The sequence below is a fragment of the Lates calcarifer genome, linkage group LG1 (assembly GCF_001640805.2).
Source record: "Lates calcarifer isolate ASB-BC8 linkage group LG1, TLL_Latcal_v3, whole genome shotgun sequence".
Lineage (NCBI taxonomy): Eukaryota > Metazoa > Chordata > Actinopteri > Centropomidae > Lates > Lates calcarifer.
In genome coordinates, this window is record NC_066833.1 from 20,862,870 (window position 1) to 20,879,726 (window position 16,857).

Here is a 16,857-nt window from a genome sequence, read left to right on the forward strand (position 1 = left end):
TCATTTGCAGTCATGAATTTATTTGTTAAGAAATTTGACACTACCTGTTGGTTATAATAAGTCTCTTGGCCTTAGTCCCCATTGTTATCTCTTATGAATGTGAATAACTAAGAGGACTGTCCAGAAATACAGACTGCAGATTCTGCCCACACAAGACTGATGGCAACATGAGGAAAGTAACCCACTGCCCCATATGTAGGTCTCTCTCACCCACGCAGAAGACAGAGGGAAGGAATGAACAATGACCCAGTTCCTCCACTCAGATGGAACAGTAATAGTAAGTCAGTCAGCTATGTGATAATCACAGCAACAGCAGTGGAAACATCAACCTATGCTGCAAATTGAGCAGCAATTTCAGCGCAGTTCATTTGGAAATCAAGGCCAGCTGCTCACAGCTGAACCCAACTCACCTGCAACTTCTTACTGATGAACTCAGAGTTTATCAATAAGTATGTTATTGATGCTTATTTCATCTGCCAGTAATGTAAAATGAATTTATTCCAAACAGTCTGCTCGTCATCTAGAATTTTAGATCTCCCTCAGCTCATTGTGCTTTTTTAAAAAATAGATATAAAGGGATGAGACCTATCTCCACAACATGACAATGACATAAAACACAACATGCATGTAATTGTCACAGCCCATAAACAAAGAGCATGTTGTAATCTGTCCACTGAGGCAGACTCATCATTAGACACTAAGTGCCCTGGGGTCTTGAGGGAGGTAAACAGCAGCATCAAGCATTAGTGGGTCAGAGCTGAAAGTGCTGGATCCCCGTGCATTATTAATAGTGTCTGTGCTAATTGAAAGTCATAACTCCGCAAATGAAACGTCTGGGCCAGACATCACACCCTGCCTCCACAGGATCCCTCCTAGATACAGACATAGCTAAATTTAGATTTTCTTGTGATGACAAATGCAGTTTTGTTTTGTTAAGTCTTTGTTAGTGTGACAACAGACACAATGATGGCAGGTTTACTGTTGTGTACCTACAGTAAACATGAGCCACGTTATGTAACATTGGCAGTTGGTTCAGTTACTTAAAATTCTGCTCATTTGTTTCCTCATCTATTTTGTCTGTGTACCCATTACTTTATGTGTTTTCATATTTTTAGCTTGAGTAAATTTATTGATGATAATATTGATATTTTTTGCACATTTGTTATGATGTCACCAAGTCACCTGGACTGGAAATAAGTCGTGGACGCTACTATTTTATTAATGATTCATAAACAATTTACCAATTCTTTATAGATCCATTAAAATCAATTAACAAGAATAACATTCATCAGAAAGCTCCTTGACTGTTTGAGTCCTTATTTCTAGAGAAAGACTGATAATCTATTTAATTATAAACCTCTTATCAACACTTACACCTGCAGACACCTGATGGTTAAAAAAAATGTAATAATGATTTGTTTGTTTATAATTTATAAATACATTATTAGTATAATAATTAGTATAATCACCAGCCAAAGGGATTTTTCACAATCTGGCAACACAAAACTTGTTTTTATGCTTTATTAACAATTAATAAATCCATTAGTCACACTACTACAACATTAATTACCCAGGAACATTGCCACAGAGTTGGGTACTTCAAGCTCACTACTGAGCTCAGCTCTTGTAGGATTATTACATGACTGTAGAAATATTGCAGTGATTTTTCAGTCATCTGTGTGCATTAGAGTGTGTGTTTGCATGTGTAGTCAGTGTATTGTGGAAACAGGCGGCTGGCATTTAGGGCATGTGAAATGTCTGTGCCTAAATATATACAGAGGTTAAATATACTGTTGGAAAAAATAATTACATCAAAGAGTGAGGCCTGCAATACATTGGGCACAGCAACTCAACAGTTACTCAAGTTCTGTATTAAGTACAAATATGAGGTATTTCTACATCTTTCTTTTAATATTTATGTGCCTTTACTTCTGTACAAGTAGCTCAAATTTAAATGTATTTAGTTACCTTCCACAACTTGATAAAGAATCTGACCAGTTCTTCCACCACAGATAACTGGATAAATAACTCTTTGTTGCCCAAATTCCTCATAACACTGTCAAACCACAGTGATGCATCGTTTGATGGCTTATTGTTGTCACTATAATAGTTTTATTTTTAGACATTAGTATGATTGTGGATTTGTGTCGTTTTTCTTTTCTCCGGGGCTTCTGCATGTGGAAAAAAAAACATTTACTTCTTTTAGTGTACTGAACACATTATTCCAGGGGATGCGAGAAAAGCTCAGTGCGCATGTGCAGCGTAGTCATCTGACGAGTGAGCGGCGCCGTGGACGTTTCGCGTTGCCGCTTAACCGAGGGCCACCGCTGTAACACCGAGCGGGACATACATACACATTCACACTGTCTCCTGCAAGAATAAAACACCTAACCAACCGGAGAGTTACCAGCGAGACGACCCAGAGGTTTGGAGTGTTGCACGCGGTGACATTTCTCCTGAAATGTAGCCGGTGGCGTGAGTGCGGGTCGTTGTAATCGCTCGGTCGCTGCATGGCTGTTCCCAGGGATGCCATGAAAATCAGAACAGCCGACTGAGAGACCGCTGCTCCTCGCTATCACAGACACGGCGGCGGCGGCGGCGGTTGGTGGTGGTGAGCGATGGATACTGCTGGAAAGATCCACATTAGGTAGCGTTTACGAAGACCCAAGGAGAGCCGAGCGTCTCTGTTGCACAGTTAAGTCGCCGCCGGAGCTGTCTAAAGGATGGATTTCAGCCTGCTCCGGAATATCATCAGCAGATACGTAAGGCCCCCCCACCCCCTCCTCGTCTGTCAACACTGTCACAACTGTAGCTCTGTGTCACCAAGTGCATCAACACATATGTAATGCATGTTTCATTTTTCTGTTATTGCATCTAACATATGAGCTGGATACTGCCTTGCTTTGAGAGTTTGCGCGTGGACGAACATGGTGATTAACTCTTTGCCCATCTGCAATGATAACCCAACTCCCAACCCCCACCCCCCCTCCAGCTGCTTTGGCAGGCCATTGACTGTGGGCTTTACAGTGTTTTTTTTTGTTTTTGTTGTTTTTTTTTTTTGTTTGTTTTTTTTTTTGTGGAGCTGGATGGGGAATGTGCCAGATGCAGTGATGGGCTGGTGAATGTCTAGAATAGAAATGAACTTGGCTGCCCACATAAGTTGTTTTAGTGAGCTACAACATGCATGCAGACTAAACTATCTCATGGCTTCCAGTTGCCCTGGTCTGCAGAGGAGATCAATCCCAGTCAGGACTCAGAGACAGAACCTTAGAGGCCTTGTTTAGACTCACTATGCGGCATTAGTTTGTGAATTGTTCTCACCTCCAGCAGCTGATGGAGCAGTAAGTTGTGCAGATTAAACTAGAGGAGGCTCTGTAAAACTCACACTCAGTAAAAGAGAGTCCAGCAAGGCCTCATCATTATCTTTAATGAGTGATTTAGTCTGTCTGTGAGCAGGAAACATCCATTTCACAACAAAGCGGATGGTGGTGAGCTGTAACCATATTACTGGTTGGACTGGCCATCAGAAGGCTCTGATTACCTGCCAGGACGGGAAGCAGCTGGTTTGTAGGTGGCTGAATTAGAGAGAGAGAGAGAGAAAAAAAAGTATCTTGTCGGAACTGTCTCTGACAGGAGCAGTGATGTTCATCAGACTGGGCACCTCTGGAATATCGACACATCTGCTATATACAGCCCGCAACCCTTTCACCTGACCTTAAAACTGGCTCAGGTGCTGGGAAGATAACTATCTGTTTGTGTGCCTGGGTGCACTCTTTTGAGTGTGTATATTTCTTGCTCGTCAGGCTTGTATTTTACAAATTAGTGTGCAAGCGTGTGTGTATTTGTGTGTGCAGCGGGCAGGTGACAGTGTGTAGGGAGCTTGACGGATGCTCCAGCGGGGCTAATATCAGGGGAAATCAGATTCACCACTGAGGCGGAGAGGAGGAGGGAGGGGGTCAGTGAAGACGCCCCTCATCGCTCACCCTTTTCCCTTTTACGTCCTCACTCTGCAGCATGATGAAGTAGACAAGAAATTAATCATTAATTCAATTATCCACATATTGATTTAGAATTGGAAGGATGGTTGATGTATATCTGGGCCTCTATTACTTGCACATCACCTTCTGTTAACCCCGTCATATTCTAGCTGCTCTCTTAATGAGACTACGCAGAAGAACAAATAATACATCATGCAGGGTGATTACCATGTGATAAGCACAGCACCAAGGCCATTTATCTGGACAGAGAGCAGAAAACTCCCATCAAGGTCACTGCCCAAATGTAACCAGCCTGCAATGCTTTTATCATTTTATCCAAAAACACAAAAGAAAGAAAAAAAAAAATACTAAATTTGTAAATCTTCTTCAGCCATTAAAAAATGCAAGAGTTAGTTCTCTTTATTCCACCGGGCAAGTTTACGAGCCTTTCACTTCATATCTTGTTTCCTTATTATCACCCTGTCATTGACTTGTGGCTTGTCCTTGATGTATTTTTGTGTGAGGGACACTTTTGTTACTCAACTCTGCTTTGCTTGCTTTTGTTAACAACATTTTAAATCAAACTTTCTCAGGGAAAGAACGATAACTAAACAACTTTATGAACAGCTTTCTCCAGGAAGTAGACAAGGTAAAAAAGTACTGTAGACACCCACAAAAGAAAGTACATAATTAAAGACAACAGTTGTATCTTGTCTTTGACCTGAGTTCAAACAAAGAATTTTGTTCATTATTTGAGATAATTCCATGATTTGCTGTATTGCTAAACCTACGTCTTAATCATTGATGCATCAGCTTGCACTGTGAAGTGTAAACTGTGTTGCCTGATAAACTTTCTTATTAACTGCAGACACTTATTCAGATGTATCCAGTACTGCACTTTATAATGAGAGGGAAATTAAATTTTCTAAAGTGCTGTGCATTCTGTCCTGCTTATAAGCCTGTTTTCTGACTCAAGAAAAATTGCTGGGTGAATTGAGCCTTTACAGTTCAGTAAATAGTTTTTGTAAAGAAAAATATGCTGTCATGCTGTTTTGCAGTGTGTGAAGTTTAAATGGGACAATTTGTTGCGTAATAACCTTAATCTGTTCAACTTCTTTCTTTCTGCTGCCATAAAAAATAGCTAAGCCCTTGTGCAATAAGATATACAGTATAATAGGAGTGTGTGTGTGTGTGTGTGTGTGTTTGCACGAATTCTGGTATGTCAGCAGACCCTGGGCCAGGCCATGACAGGAAGAGATTTTATTTATAATGAGATTTATCTGTAAAATGACCTCCTGTGGGCTGGATAGATCCTGTGTATGTGTGTGTGTGAGTGTGTTGTTCACTGCATGTGTTACATGTGTCCACTGTCTCCACTCCCTCCTCTTTGGTGCCCTTTTGTCGTCTGGTAATAATAATAGCGATGGCATGATGCCTCAGACGGGCACAAATTGTGGGAACTGTATGAGGTCATGATCTGGTTAAGAACAGTGCTCATATTAAAACACCCGATGCCTTGTAGGAGCTTCAGTATGTCCTCTTATTTGTACAGCTTACCTTTTAGGTTCATGTACCAGCCTCTTGTGATAATGGCATTTTGATTTATATCAGCCTCCTGTCCACTACATTCTCTCGTTCTCTGCTTGATTTACCCTTGTCCCCCTCTATCCTCACCCTCCTTTACATCTTATCTCTGAGTGTATAACTGTTATTTTTGCAGAGACCTCTCAGAGCCTCAGCAGATAAAAGAGAAAGGCCAGCCATGTCTCCCTTTGATCAAAAAGGTGCCAGCAGGTCCCGGAGTGCTGAGGGGCTTTAGAAAGGTTTCTAGCAACTTTACAGCTCTTTGAGTTCCCTGGCTGGTGTTGAAAGGCAGAACACAGTCTGCTAGATTACTGTTTACCACATTAGTTCTCACTGCTACAAACGGTTAAGGGCAGTCTATTCCTGTCCCCTGCCCCCCTTGGAGATGGGGCCCTGGCGGAGAGACAGAGGCTGTAGGTGACAAAAACACACAAGATTTGTGTTTGGTGGAGAGCTGTGCCCACTGGCCTGCATGTATATCAGAAGAAACAGCCATGCCTCGGTGTGCTGCTTCATAAGAATAATTTTTGATTCCCACAGCGTGTCCTGAGGACAGGTTTCATTAGAAGACACGGTTTCAAGCCTGTGTTAGCATGTTGTCTGTGTTAAATGCAGACAAAATGAGACAGAGTGTTTTTCAGGATGCAGATTACAGTGGTGGGAGAAAAAGGAGAGAAGAGAGGGAGGGAAGAGGAGAAGTAGCACAGCTGGATTAAAGACTTATGTAACAGTTGGATCACAGCGAGTCAAGTGGGAGAGGAAGCTAGGGCAACAACAGAATACAAATTTCTGTTATTTTAAAGTAATCTCCTCATATTTATCCTTTGATTTCGTTGCAGATATACAGTTTTTTTGCGTCATCAGGGGTCTGGTGGCTTTTGGACAGACTGAAGGTCACTATTTTTTCTAACCAGAATACTGGTACATCTTTGTTTTTCCCCAAAATATTATTCTCTAATAAATAATTCTAACAGCTAATGGCAATTACTTTCCCCATAGGCCACGTTTCATTAGTTTCCTCCTCACTGCTGCTTTTGATGTGTAATTTTTCATTCTACTTTGTTCCAAAAAAAAGGATTTTCCACAGAGAATATAGTCTAAGAAAAGTCCTAGCTGAACCAAATAAAAGCACCAAGAAGATCTGGAGGATATTGTCTGGAACAGTAATACTTTATATTTTCCTGAAAATCTCATAATCTCTTGTCAAATCCAGTTCCACAACAATAAATGAAGGAGGAAATGCCACACATTTGATCTTCAGTCTATACATAATGAAGCTTCCGTGTGAAGCTGTTTCTTTGTGCATGTGCAGATGTAGTGTCAGTGCCTGTTATGTTGCCATGGTGATTAATGGCAAATGACTATCAGTGAAGAGCATGTTTAACAGGTAGCCTCCTTCCTTTTTAGCTGATCAAGGTCTCAAGGCTCCTTTTATCTTTGCTCAATGCTAATGCTAATGCTTCACAGCTTCCACTATTAAATTATTGCATTTCTTTTAACATTCCCACCCCAGATTTATGCTAAGATTTACTTGGCAACCGTGCTACTTCCTCTCATTTTGATGTTGAACAACTACCTTTAGATCAATAAACCTTTGCTCATCAGGTTGGTGTGTAAAATCCTTATCAAGTTCTTTGTAACCACTAGCTAGTGGCAATTTTGTAATGCTGTAATGTGTAAATGAAAAGCAAACAGTTGTGTAAACTGACAGTCACTGTAGCATCACAACCTGTAACATGACTAATTACTTGGTTTTATTTATGTATGTGTTTATTAAGAAATATTTGTTTTACAGTTTGTGCTATTTATACAGTTTGGAATGTGTGGTAAATAGCTGACTATGGTAACCTAACCAATGCTATTTAGAGGTGTATTTGTTTTATTTTTCCTTTATTTTTTCTTTCCAGTTGGCATCATCAACATTAGCATTGTCAGTTAGCCCAGTTTGCTAGCTTGGCAGTTATTTAGTGTAAGTGATTAATCACAACTAATTTCTGTGTAAGAACTAGTTTGTGCTGTGCTGTGAACCTAGAAGTCACAACCGGCTACAGAAGCTTTCAGAAACTTTTGTGTATTCATGCTGTAAAATTCTCTCAAACATCTTTTATAATGACTACTTTATATTTTCCTGTGCTGTAGTCTGACTAATTGATAATCTACAGCTCAAATGAATCACATCCTGCATATGGATGTTGTGTAACCCTGCTTGTATGTCTCTACATCCTCTGCCCAGCTAACATGAGTAGTTCATTAAGGAAGAGCTCAGTCAGAGGAATTTGATCCGTGAGTTAATGAAGGAGACCTGCTCAACATGCTGTGTGCCTCTGCAGCACAGCATGGTGCGACAGTAGAGGAGGGATGAGACATGACCATCTAATCAGGCCAGTTAATGGTGTGTACCTTTTATTACACCTCTGTGGTAGAAAGGACTCAGATCACGATGACAGCACGGATAGATCCTGGCACTGTCAGGGTCAGGGGTTATTTTTCCTCCATGAAAATTTACTCATCCATAGTCCTGTTAAAGGCTATGGACCAATGCATCTGCAAATGTTAGGCACACTAATAGAGAAGGCCAGAGCTGCAAATACTGCTTGGGCTTTTTAAAGCAGCATTTCTGATTTTATAAATAGCAGACCTGCTTCTGTTCTCTCTTGTGAATTCAGAGTTTAAACAGTTGAAAAACATCTAACCCAAGAGAGAGCACCACTGTGCAGTTTGGAACAAAAAAAAGAGCAATTGCAGTGGTGGGATGTTTGCAGTTATCAAATCCATCCTGTCATTGTTGATGATTGATGTAAGACCAGCCTCTCTGTGAGGAGGCTGTTTCACTGTTGTTAATAAAGACAAATCCTCCATGTCCTCCAACCATCCAGCCAGCCACTTTGTCTGATGGAGCAGCAGAATGAAAAGGGAACAGTGGGCCGGGGGTTGATACGGATCAGCGAGGATTAATGATCAGATAACTACAAACCACAATGCAATCTCTCTGTGTCTTTCTCCATCCCTCTCCCACAGTCACACTGACGGGGTGTGACACTCGCAAAGAGCGGAAACAGTGCAGAGAGAGATATGATGGGATGAATGATGGAATCAAGGAAATGTGGATTCAGGAGGAAAATGTGTGAATAGAGGCAGAAGTGGAAAGTTGTAGATCCACTGCAGGCTTGATGGGAGATATGGTTGAATTTGAGGAATTCCAGGATTGATGCATGTCACAATATGGACAGAGTGTGTGCAAAATTACTTAATCAAAGTGTTCCTCTGTTGAAGTGTATGAGACCAGATTCTTCATACGTGTCATCTCAGCAACCAATTGTCATATTTGAATGAAACCATGCTTTGAGTCATTCATTTAATAACACAACATATTGATATCATTATGATACGATTCCACTTTAAGATAATAATCGATGTTCAATTATTGCTGAGCCAACCTGTATGTCAAATCTTTGTGCGAGGGGTTATTTAAAGTTTACCATCATTCAATTAATCTTTTTGAATTTAACATCCTCTTTCTTTAATATGGTGTTGAATTTGTTATCAACTTGTTTTGATTGATTAATTTAACACTATGACCCTTTGTTTTTTGTTCTGGACCAGACTGTATGCTGATTGGCTGGGCAACACAACAATATTATTGGTTGTCACTATTCCCAGTTTATTTTATTGATTTGATTGTTGATGATCAGACACAAGCCTGGACTTTCCAGTTCTTCAAAGCTGTCTTAAGATTTAAGTGGAGCTGTTGTCAGTGCAAATAGTCCTGGAGATCAAAGCCTCAAAACTGCACTGGATAATGACCAAGATGTTTCAAGGATAACTCAGTACATCAAGTCAGATGTGTGACTCAAAGTTATTACAGATAAGTCTCACAATGAACAATTAAAGATCTACAGTAACTCGTCAAGTATTAACGGGAGAATTTTAGCTAGCAAACATTATGTTAGCCAGGATTAGTTGAGACATGTTTGAAGAACTGGACCCAGAGAGTTATTTTTGACTTTCTACTGACAGTTTTGATTTGAGACCAGTGAACATGACACTCTTTAACCCAACCACAAATTGTATGTGTTTTTAGCTGTTTGGTTTGGTTATTTACATTCTCTTTACTGAAGAAGGTGCACCAGTACCTGGTCAACATGTCAGCAACAACAGCGTGTCAATCTCTCGGTTTTTCTGGGCACGTTCTCCTCTCTCCTTGTTACCTTTTTTCCCCCACTGTTTCTTTCTGTCATTATGTGCTCATATCAGTCTTTTATCCCCCTGCTCCTGCTGCTTGCTCTCTTTCAATCTGCTTCTCCTTTTTTCTGCCTCACTTTCCAGCTCTCGCTTTCTTTCCATTTCACAGTATCTCTCTGGGTCATGTCGCCCCCCTAATGTTTTGGAGGGGTCTCAAGTCGGCTCACACTGTTGGCTTCATGTCTATTTTTATCCCACTGCCAAGCGCCTGTTGATCACAGTGGATAAGTTTAGATATGTGAGTCTGAGCTTTTCCACTGTTGCAGTTTGCTATTTGTTATTGCAGATTTCACAGGGAGAAGTTGCGCAAGTTCATTTGATCTTGTGTCCAAACTTACATTTTTTATGGGTTGAATTTATGGATTTTAATCTACTAAGTTACTGAGAAGACATGCAACAGGATTGGAGTGTTAAATTAACATCATGTGAAATCTCAACACAAGGTCACTAAAAGTTTGGTCATTGGCACTGATGAGATTACATCCCTGCCAAAACGTTGAGGACATTTAAAGCAGTGAAGCGGTGCTTCCACTGAGGTGCTTGTTCCAGAACTTTTCTGCTAATGGTCAACACTTCTGCTTTGAGCTGTGTCAGGCGAACTGCTTTGCCAAAGGCTGCGCTCACACTGCCCGCTCAGGCCAAAGCATTAGGAGCCATGTTGGAAGCCAGATGGAAACAAACAGCTGAATGTTGTGGTCTCTTGTTTTTTCTTGGAGAGCCCTCGTCCCATTACAGTGTTTAATGAAGGACACCTTGGAAAAATATGTGCTGCGCTAAACTCCCAGAATGCACTCTGTTAATCCCCGGGGGAGCTACTTAGATGTAATATAGATGAGAGATGAACTGAGATGGAGGTTTTCTCATGCACATGATCCAATATGTATTCATTGTTTTGCATCAAGACGCTGGATTAACAGCGTTAAGTGTTGTTTTGGACTTGTGTAGGGGAAAAAGAATAATCAGCAGATGGAGCGGGATGCAGACTGCGGAGAATTCCTCCAGGAGTCCAAAAGATAGATGACAAATCCACTCTTGTGTTACTCAGAGCCGATCCTACCTACACACATCAACAAACATATGTCCTCCCTCTGTCTGCCCTGTCTTGTCTGTGAGGTTGTTTGTTAAAAGAAGTTATTGAAGTCGTGTAACACAGTCTTGTGGAACATTTTGTCTCATTGATTGCAGTGTTTAATCCAGGACAGATAGAACAGTGTCTTTCTGAGGATGAATCAGTAATAACATTTTATCTTAACTGATATTGAGTTTATTGCATTTATGAGGAAGACGAGTTGTTTTGTAGGAATGCAATGATCCAACTTTTTCCTCTATGTACTAATATCCATAACTTTTTCACAAATTTTAAATCTTTGTACCACATTGCATGGAACGCATTGAAATTATTTTGTAACATGAGGCCAGGATTACTTTAAAACTAAATTATTGTTATTAACAAAGAAAATGTATTATTGTTAAGTGGCTACATCGGCCTTGTTTTTCATTACTTTGCCATGATCTAAAAGAGCTAAATTAAGTAAATCATTGACGTTTTTTATTAATAAACAATTGGTTACCAGTACAGATGGGAATACTATTCTATTAATCCTTTTCAGCATTAGTGTTGTTATTGCTGAGAACAAAATACAAAACCATACATTCAGTAAAATCTTGTACACTAGGCTTCTGGTGCAGAGGAAACAACATCAAATAATGAATTCTAAACTATAGATGTATGAATAAAGGGGAAACCATGAATACTTCATGCTGTCCATTTGGTAAAAGCTTGGTTTAAAGAAGTTTTGGCATGAGCATGTGTTGGTGAGGGCAGATGACATTAATATTCAGTTAAGACAATGTATTCACAATAACGTAAGTCAGATAATAAGTAGGTCATGAATAGTAAATGAACACAGTTGAACAGTGTGAGTCAACCTATTTTTTTCCTCTCTTCCTGTATTGCTATTTATATCTATATATTATCTCTGTCTCTGTTAGTGTGTGGGGGAGGAGAACTGGGTGGACAGTCGGACGGTGTACATCGGGCATAAAGAACCCCCTCCGGGAGCTGAGGCCTACATCCCTCAGCGTTACCCCGACAACCGCATTGTCTCCTCCAAGGTGAGCGAGCCATAGCCCATGAGTCGGTGCCATAACACTGTTTATCATCATGCTATTCCATTGCTTCACATTCAGACAACCATGTAATCCGTATTGTGGCCATGTTTTGAAAGATGACACATTTTGCTTTCCTTGTGTTTGTCAAGCTGTGCATCAGCATTTGTCTCGCTAGAAGGATTGTTATGATGTGCCATTGTTTTCCCTCTCTGTTTGTGTGTGTGTGATAGTAATTTTGCTGTCACTCTGTCCCACAGTATACCTTCTGGAACTTCATTCCCAAGAACCTGTTTGAGCAGTTCAGAAGAATTGCTAACTTCTACTTCTTGGTCATATTTCTGGTCCAGGTGAGATTTTCACAAAAACTACAAGCTCTGTTGAGGTTTTTTTTTTGTTTTGTTGTTTTTGGTTTTTCACTCCTACATTAAACTAGCTCATGTTTATTTATATATTAGGTTTATTCCATGGCTTTGCATCAAGATATTTGCAGGGCAGCTGGAGAGGTTCATGCAGCAGAACACTTTTCATACATACAATAGGTAACCAGATAGTGTACATTAGATGATTTTCAAGAACCTGGGTTTAATTAGTATTATGTTAATTAATTAATAATTGATTTAATTAGTATTATATTTGGTTTGACATTTATGAGGTGCTGTTGTCAAAGTAACAAATCTTAAACTCAGAGTTAGCCTGACTCATTGTCTTTACCATAACTCATGGCAGTTGTTGATACAGTTAACTTACTTTTCTATAGTGGTAGTTTCTATAGTATAGTATGTTTGGGATTTTGTTACTTTCAGTCATTCCATATGAGTTATGCATGCAAATACACTGAACCTATTTAAAAGTTAAATTACATTTTTGAGATTGACATACATGTTTTGATCCTCATAGCTTTAAATTAACTAACGCCTGTTTAAAGCCCTGTCCTGATTTCAGAATAAGAGCAATTATGCAAGATTAACAGTTAAATCCTGCACCTGTGTTTGAGGTTACCTGAATGAGGATTACCAAAATAATTTTAATATGCTAACATAATATTATCCTGAGTGTGCTCAGTGTCTTTCTCTCTGCTCAAATCAGAATCAAAAGAGACTCTTTTCCTTGAACTGCTATATTGCTTTAAATGTTGAATAATCACACAAGGACAAACTCATTATAGAGGAGAAGGAGGAGACAGCAGTTTCTTTACCAGCATTATACCAGAATGCAGTGTGGCCACAGCTTTGGTTTTTGTGTGCTGTATGTTTTATCAGTAGCATGTGAAATACTGCACCCTCTTAATGGGGCAACTGGGCATGGCATTCAGAAGCAATGTTTATGCTCCTCTTCTCTTTTTGCCAACTGCAAAGGTTCTACATTGTTATATTGCTCTCCTGTAAGTGCAGATGGAATACATAAAACAAAATTTGATTACTGGGATACTTTAAGTTTGCAAGATTGGTGCTTGATTCCTTATTACAGAAGCTTTTCCCTGCTGCACTTCCTTACTCAGCATTGCATTACTTGGCATCCTTTCCCCCTCTCCTCCCTGTTGCCCCCCCCCCTGCATCTTCCTCCCACTGTTCCTTTCCCTTGCAGCTTATCATCGACACCCCCACCAGCCCAGTCACCAGCGGCTTGCCCCTCTTCTTTGTTATCACTGTCACCGCCATAAAACAGGTAGGACACACACAAACATGCTCGCATTTCCAAGGAAATATTACCCACAACGATCCCCCTCACACACCAACTCGCAGCCTCAAATACACACACACACACTCTCTCTACCGGTCGGCTGCTCTATTATCTGTATATACACATTCCTCTCTCAGTGAAAGGACATGCCATTGAATATGTCTGGTGATGTGAGAAATATGATAATGAATGGTCTCCTCTGTTAATCACTCTAGCCGAGTATCCCATGCCCCTAGGAGATGCATCCTCTCTACCATGTCCCAGTACTGAGGGATGGGGTACTACCAGTGATAGATGAAGCTGTTCTGGCTAAGGAAGCCTGAGCTTTACTGGGACATAAATCTAAAACATGACATGTTGGCTAGAAATCCAGGAAAGAGGCCACTAAACTCAGGGAGCACAATGCTAATTATTTACAGTGTATGACTTTCACCTCTCCCCCTCTCTCTCTCTCTCTCGATCTCTGGCCCTGATTCTTTCTGCACAATAATCTATATTCTCTGTTTCTACCCTGCCAACAAACACATTGACTTTCTCTTCCTTTTCCCTTACAATCTTGTTTTCTCCTCCTCTCTCCTCCCTCTTGCTGCATCTCTCTCAGGGCTATGAGGACTGGCTCAGACACAAAGCTGACTGCTCTATAAACGAGTGTCCGGTGGACGTGGTGCAGCAGGGGAAGGTGGTGAGGACGCAGAGTCACAAGCTACGGGTAAGAATGGCCTCATTAGAGCAGTATAGCACCTGAGGCCACAAAGCAACACTGCTGTACTGCTGCATAGCTCACTTTTTCTATATCTGTCGCTCTCACTCCCCCCATCTCTTCTTCTTTGCAGTCCTCTCTAACTTTGTTTCCTTCCTCTCTTGCTGTCTCTCTCTTGTCTTTCCCCCCAATTAATTGCACTGAAGCTGTAGTAGAAGAACAGTTGGTGTCCCCTGGCACATCATGCAAGAGCCCCCTAGAGAATTTACAAGACTGATGTATTTCATGAGTTCGGAAGTTCCTGTCATCATCCCCTCATGTTCTCTTGTGTCATTCTGATGCAATAGCAGATTTTTGTTTGGCAGTGCGACTCAGTCTAATTCCTGGATATTATTATTATTTTATACAGTTTTGATGCTCTTTATGACTGAAAATTTTCAGCAATAAGATGTAATGTTATTTGCTTTCTGTAATCGCCTTTCTCTGTAGTAGTTTTTCATTTTAGGGGTTGAGTTTGCTTTTCCCATATCAAATTGAAATCACCTACCCATGCACCAGGGATTTCACATACACATTTAATAGTATTAATAGTAATTTAATAGTGAGTTCAGTATTATCATTTCAGATTACATTGTTTACTTTTTATTGTAACAAAGTGACACAAGGAATGAATGCAAGGAAACTAATATACAAGCTGCTCTTCCTCTGTTGCGTTTCTGTCAGAGGAGCTGCTCAAAGCATCTGGCTGTCCACAGTCATGTGTGAGTTTGAGCTGAACTCTTGCACTTAGAGCATTAAAACACTCCTATGGTTAAAACTGGTAATCACAGGTTTAGAGGAAAAGCCTAGCCATTCTATGTTTTTATTATTGTCAACAAATTCCATGAAATAACCAAAACCAAAAATGCATTACTCTGCCTGCCAGTTCTCTGTCTGTGGCCCCCAGTCCCGAACCAGTTCATTTCCACAGAACAAATTTTTAACTAGGCTAAAGAATTTTCTGTAGCAGCAGAGCACTGTAGCATTTGTTAGGGTCTATTTTTACCATTTACGTCAGTGGGCAGTGTAAGTGGTATTGACACAAAAGAAACTATAGTTCCTGCCCATGTAACCCATTGCAGAGGAGTTGCTTATTTATGTTTTTAATAGTTCTTGGGCTTAAATGGATCTATGTGGCACAGAAGAATAAAGTGTATCAGACTGGCTTCACAGACAATACTAGTTATTAGTGTTAATTCATACATTCACACAAAATGAAACATGTTAGTAGAGAGAGCTCTACCAAAAATTATATGGTCTATGTAAATTCTACAATGGAAAGTAATGATTCCAACAATGCAGAGTGCCTCAAGATAAGGAGATGATAGAGTAGAGGAAATCAATCACCCATTAATTTAGTTGTAATTGTAGTCTTATTTACAGTAGCCCTGTTCCTAGTCCCAGATGCGGGGTTGAATGTCAAAATTTCTGTCGAAAAGCAAGAACCGGTTTCACTGAGCTTGCACGCTGCTCTGCAGAAATCTCTCTCATATCATCCCAGCGTGAATGAAAACTGAGGTGTCAGACAGTATAATGTGAGTGTCTAGCTCAGCACCTTCTATGTAGATGCATAGTATATTTCAGTCTTGTTTCACCATCGTGTCAAGAGGGTATTTAATGGGTGCAGGTATGTCTGATTTCTGCTGCGTCTGCTGCTCCTGTCGAGCGCGTAGAGGCTGAGTGGGACGTTGAGCGTCAGCTTAGAATGAGGGTTACTGAGTATTAGTTTGTGTTACCATAGCAGTAGTTTTCACTAAATTTCATTGGTTGCGATGGACATTTTACAGTCACATGCACAGAAACTGTCCTGTCTTTCTCTGTCTCCCTTTGTCTGTCACTCTCCCCGTCATTTTCTCACTTAGTCCTTTCTTTCTGCCTCTCTCTCCATCTGTCTCTCCGTCTTCTGATGTTTTCTCTTCCAAGGTTTCTCGCTTCTGTAGATCAAACAGAGAGGATTAGAGTGTGAATCGGGAGCAGGAATAATGATGAATATATTAATCATGCAAAATCAGAGAGCGTGTGTCATGTGTATGGTCACCGTGGAGATGGGATTTATCAGAGCTTAAGCTGCTCCGCTCGCATAATCTGTTATGCAACTTCTTAATCCTTTGAAAAAAAAAAGTGGGGGATGTTAAAGGATGAGCAGATGATTACCCGCAGGTCTGTCTGTATGTCTTTTACTCTCTGTGTTTACGTGAACCTCTCGTCATTTATTATGAATGTGAGAGTCATTGCGGGGTGTGTGATGTGACTGTCCCGCTTGGTCAGGTGGGGGACATCGTCATGGTGAGGGAGGACGAGACTTTCCCCTGTGACCTCATCCTGCTCTCCTCTAGCCGTCATGATGGGACCTGCTACGTCACCACCACCAGCCTGGACGGCGAGTCCAGTCACAAGGTGCTACGACGAGTGCATGATTTTGATTTTGCTATCTTTGATCCCAAAAAAGGAAAACCCAAATTTTAATATGGGTGCCTGGGAAATTAATTAGCTATATTTAAGGCTGTCTGAATGGCCTTTTTA

At 40.6% G+C, this 16,857-nt stretch overlaps 1 protein-coding gene across 1 annotated transcript in view; it reads left to right on the top strand.

The window, feature by feature from the left end:
* The first annotated feature begins 1,515 nt into the window (after positions 1–1,515).
* LOC108900998 (phospholipid-transporting ATPase IH-like) overlaps positions 1,516–16,857 on the top strand; it is a 30,876-nt gene continuing 15,534 nt past the window's right edge. Inside the window, 6 exon segments of the mRNA XM_018702305.2 lie at positions 1,516–2,762; positions 11,796–11,918; positions 12,173–12,262; positions 13,500–13,580; positions 14,197–14,304; positions 16,603–16,731. Of these exon segments, the coding sequence (XP_018557821.1) occupies positions 2,724–2,762; positions 11,796–11,918; positions 12,173–12,262; positions 13,500–13,580; positions 14,197–14,304; positions 16,603–16,731 (570 nt within the window). The 5' untranslated portion in view covers positions 1,516–2,723.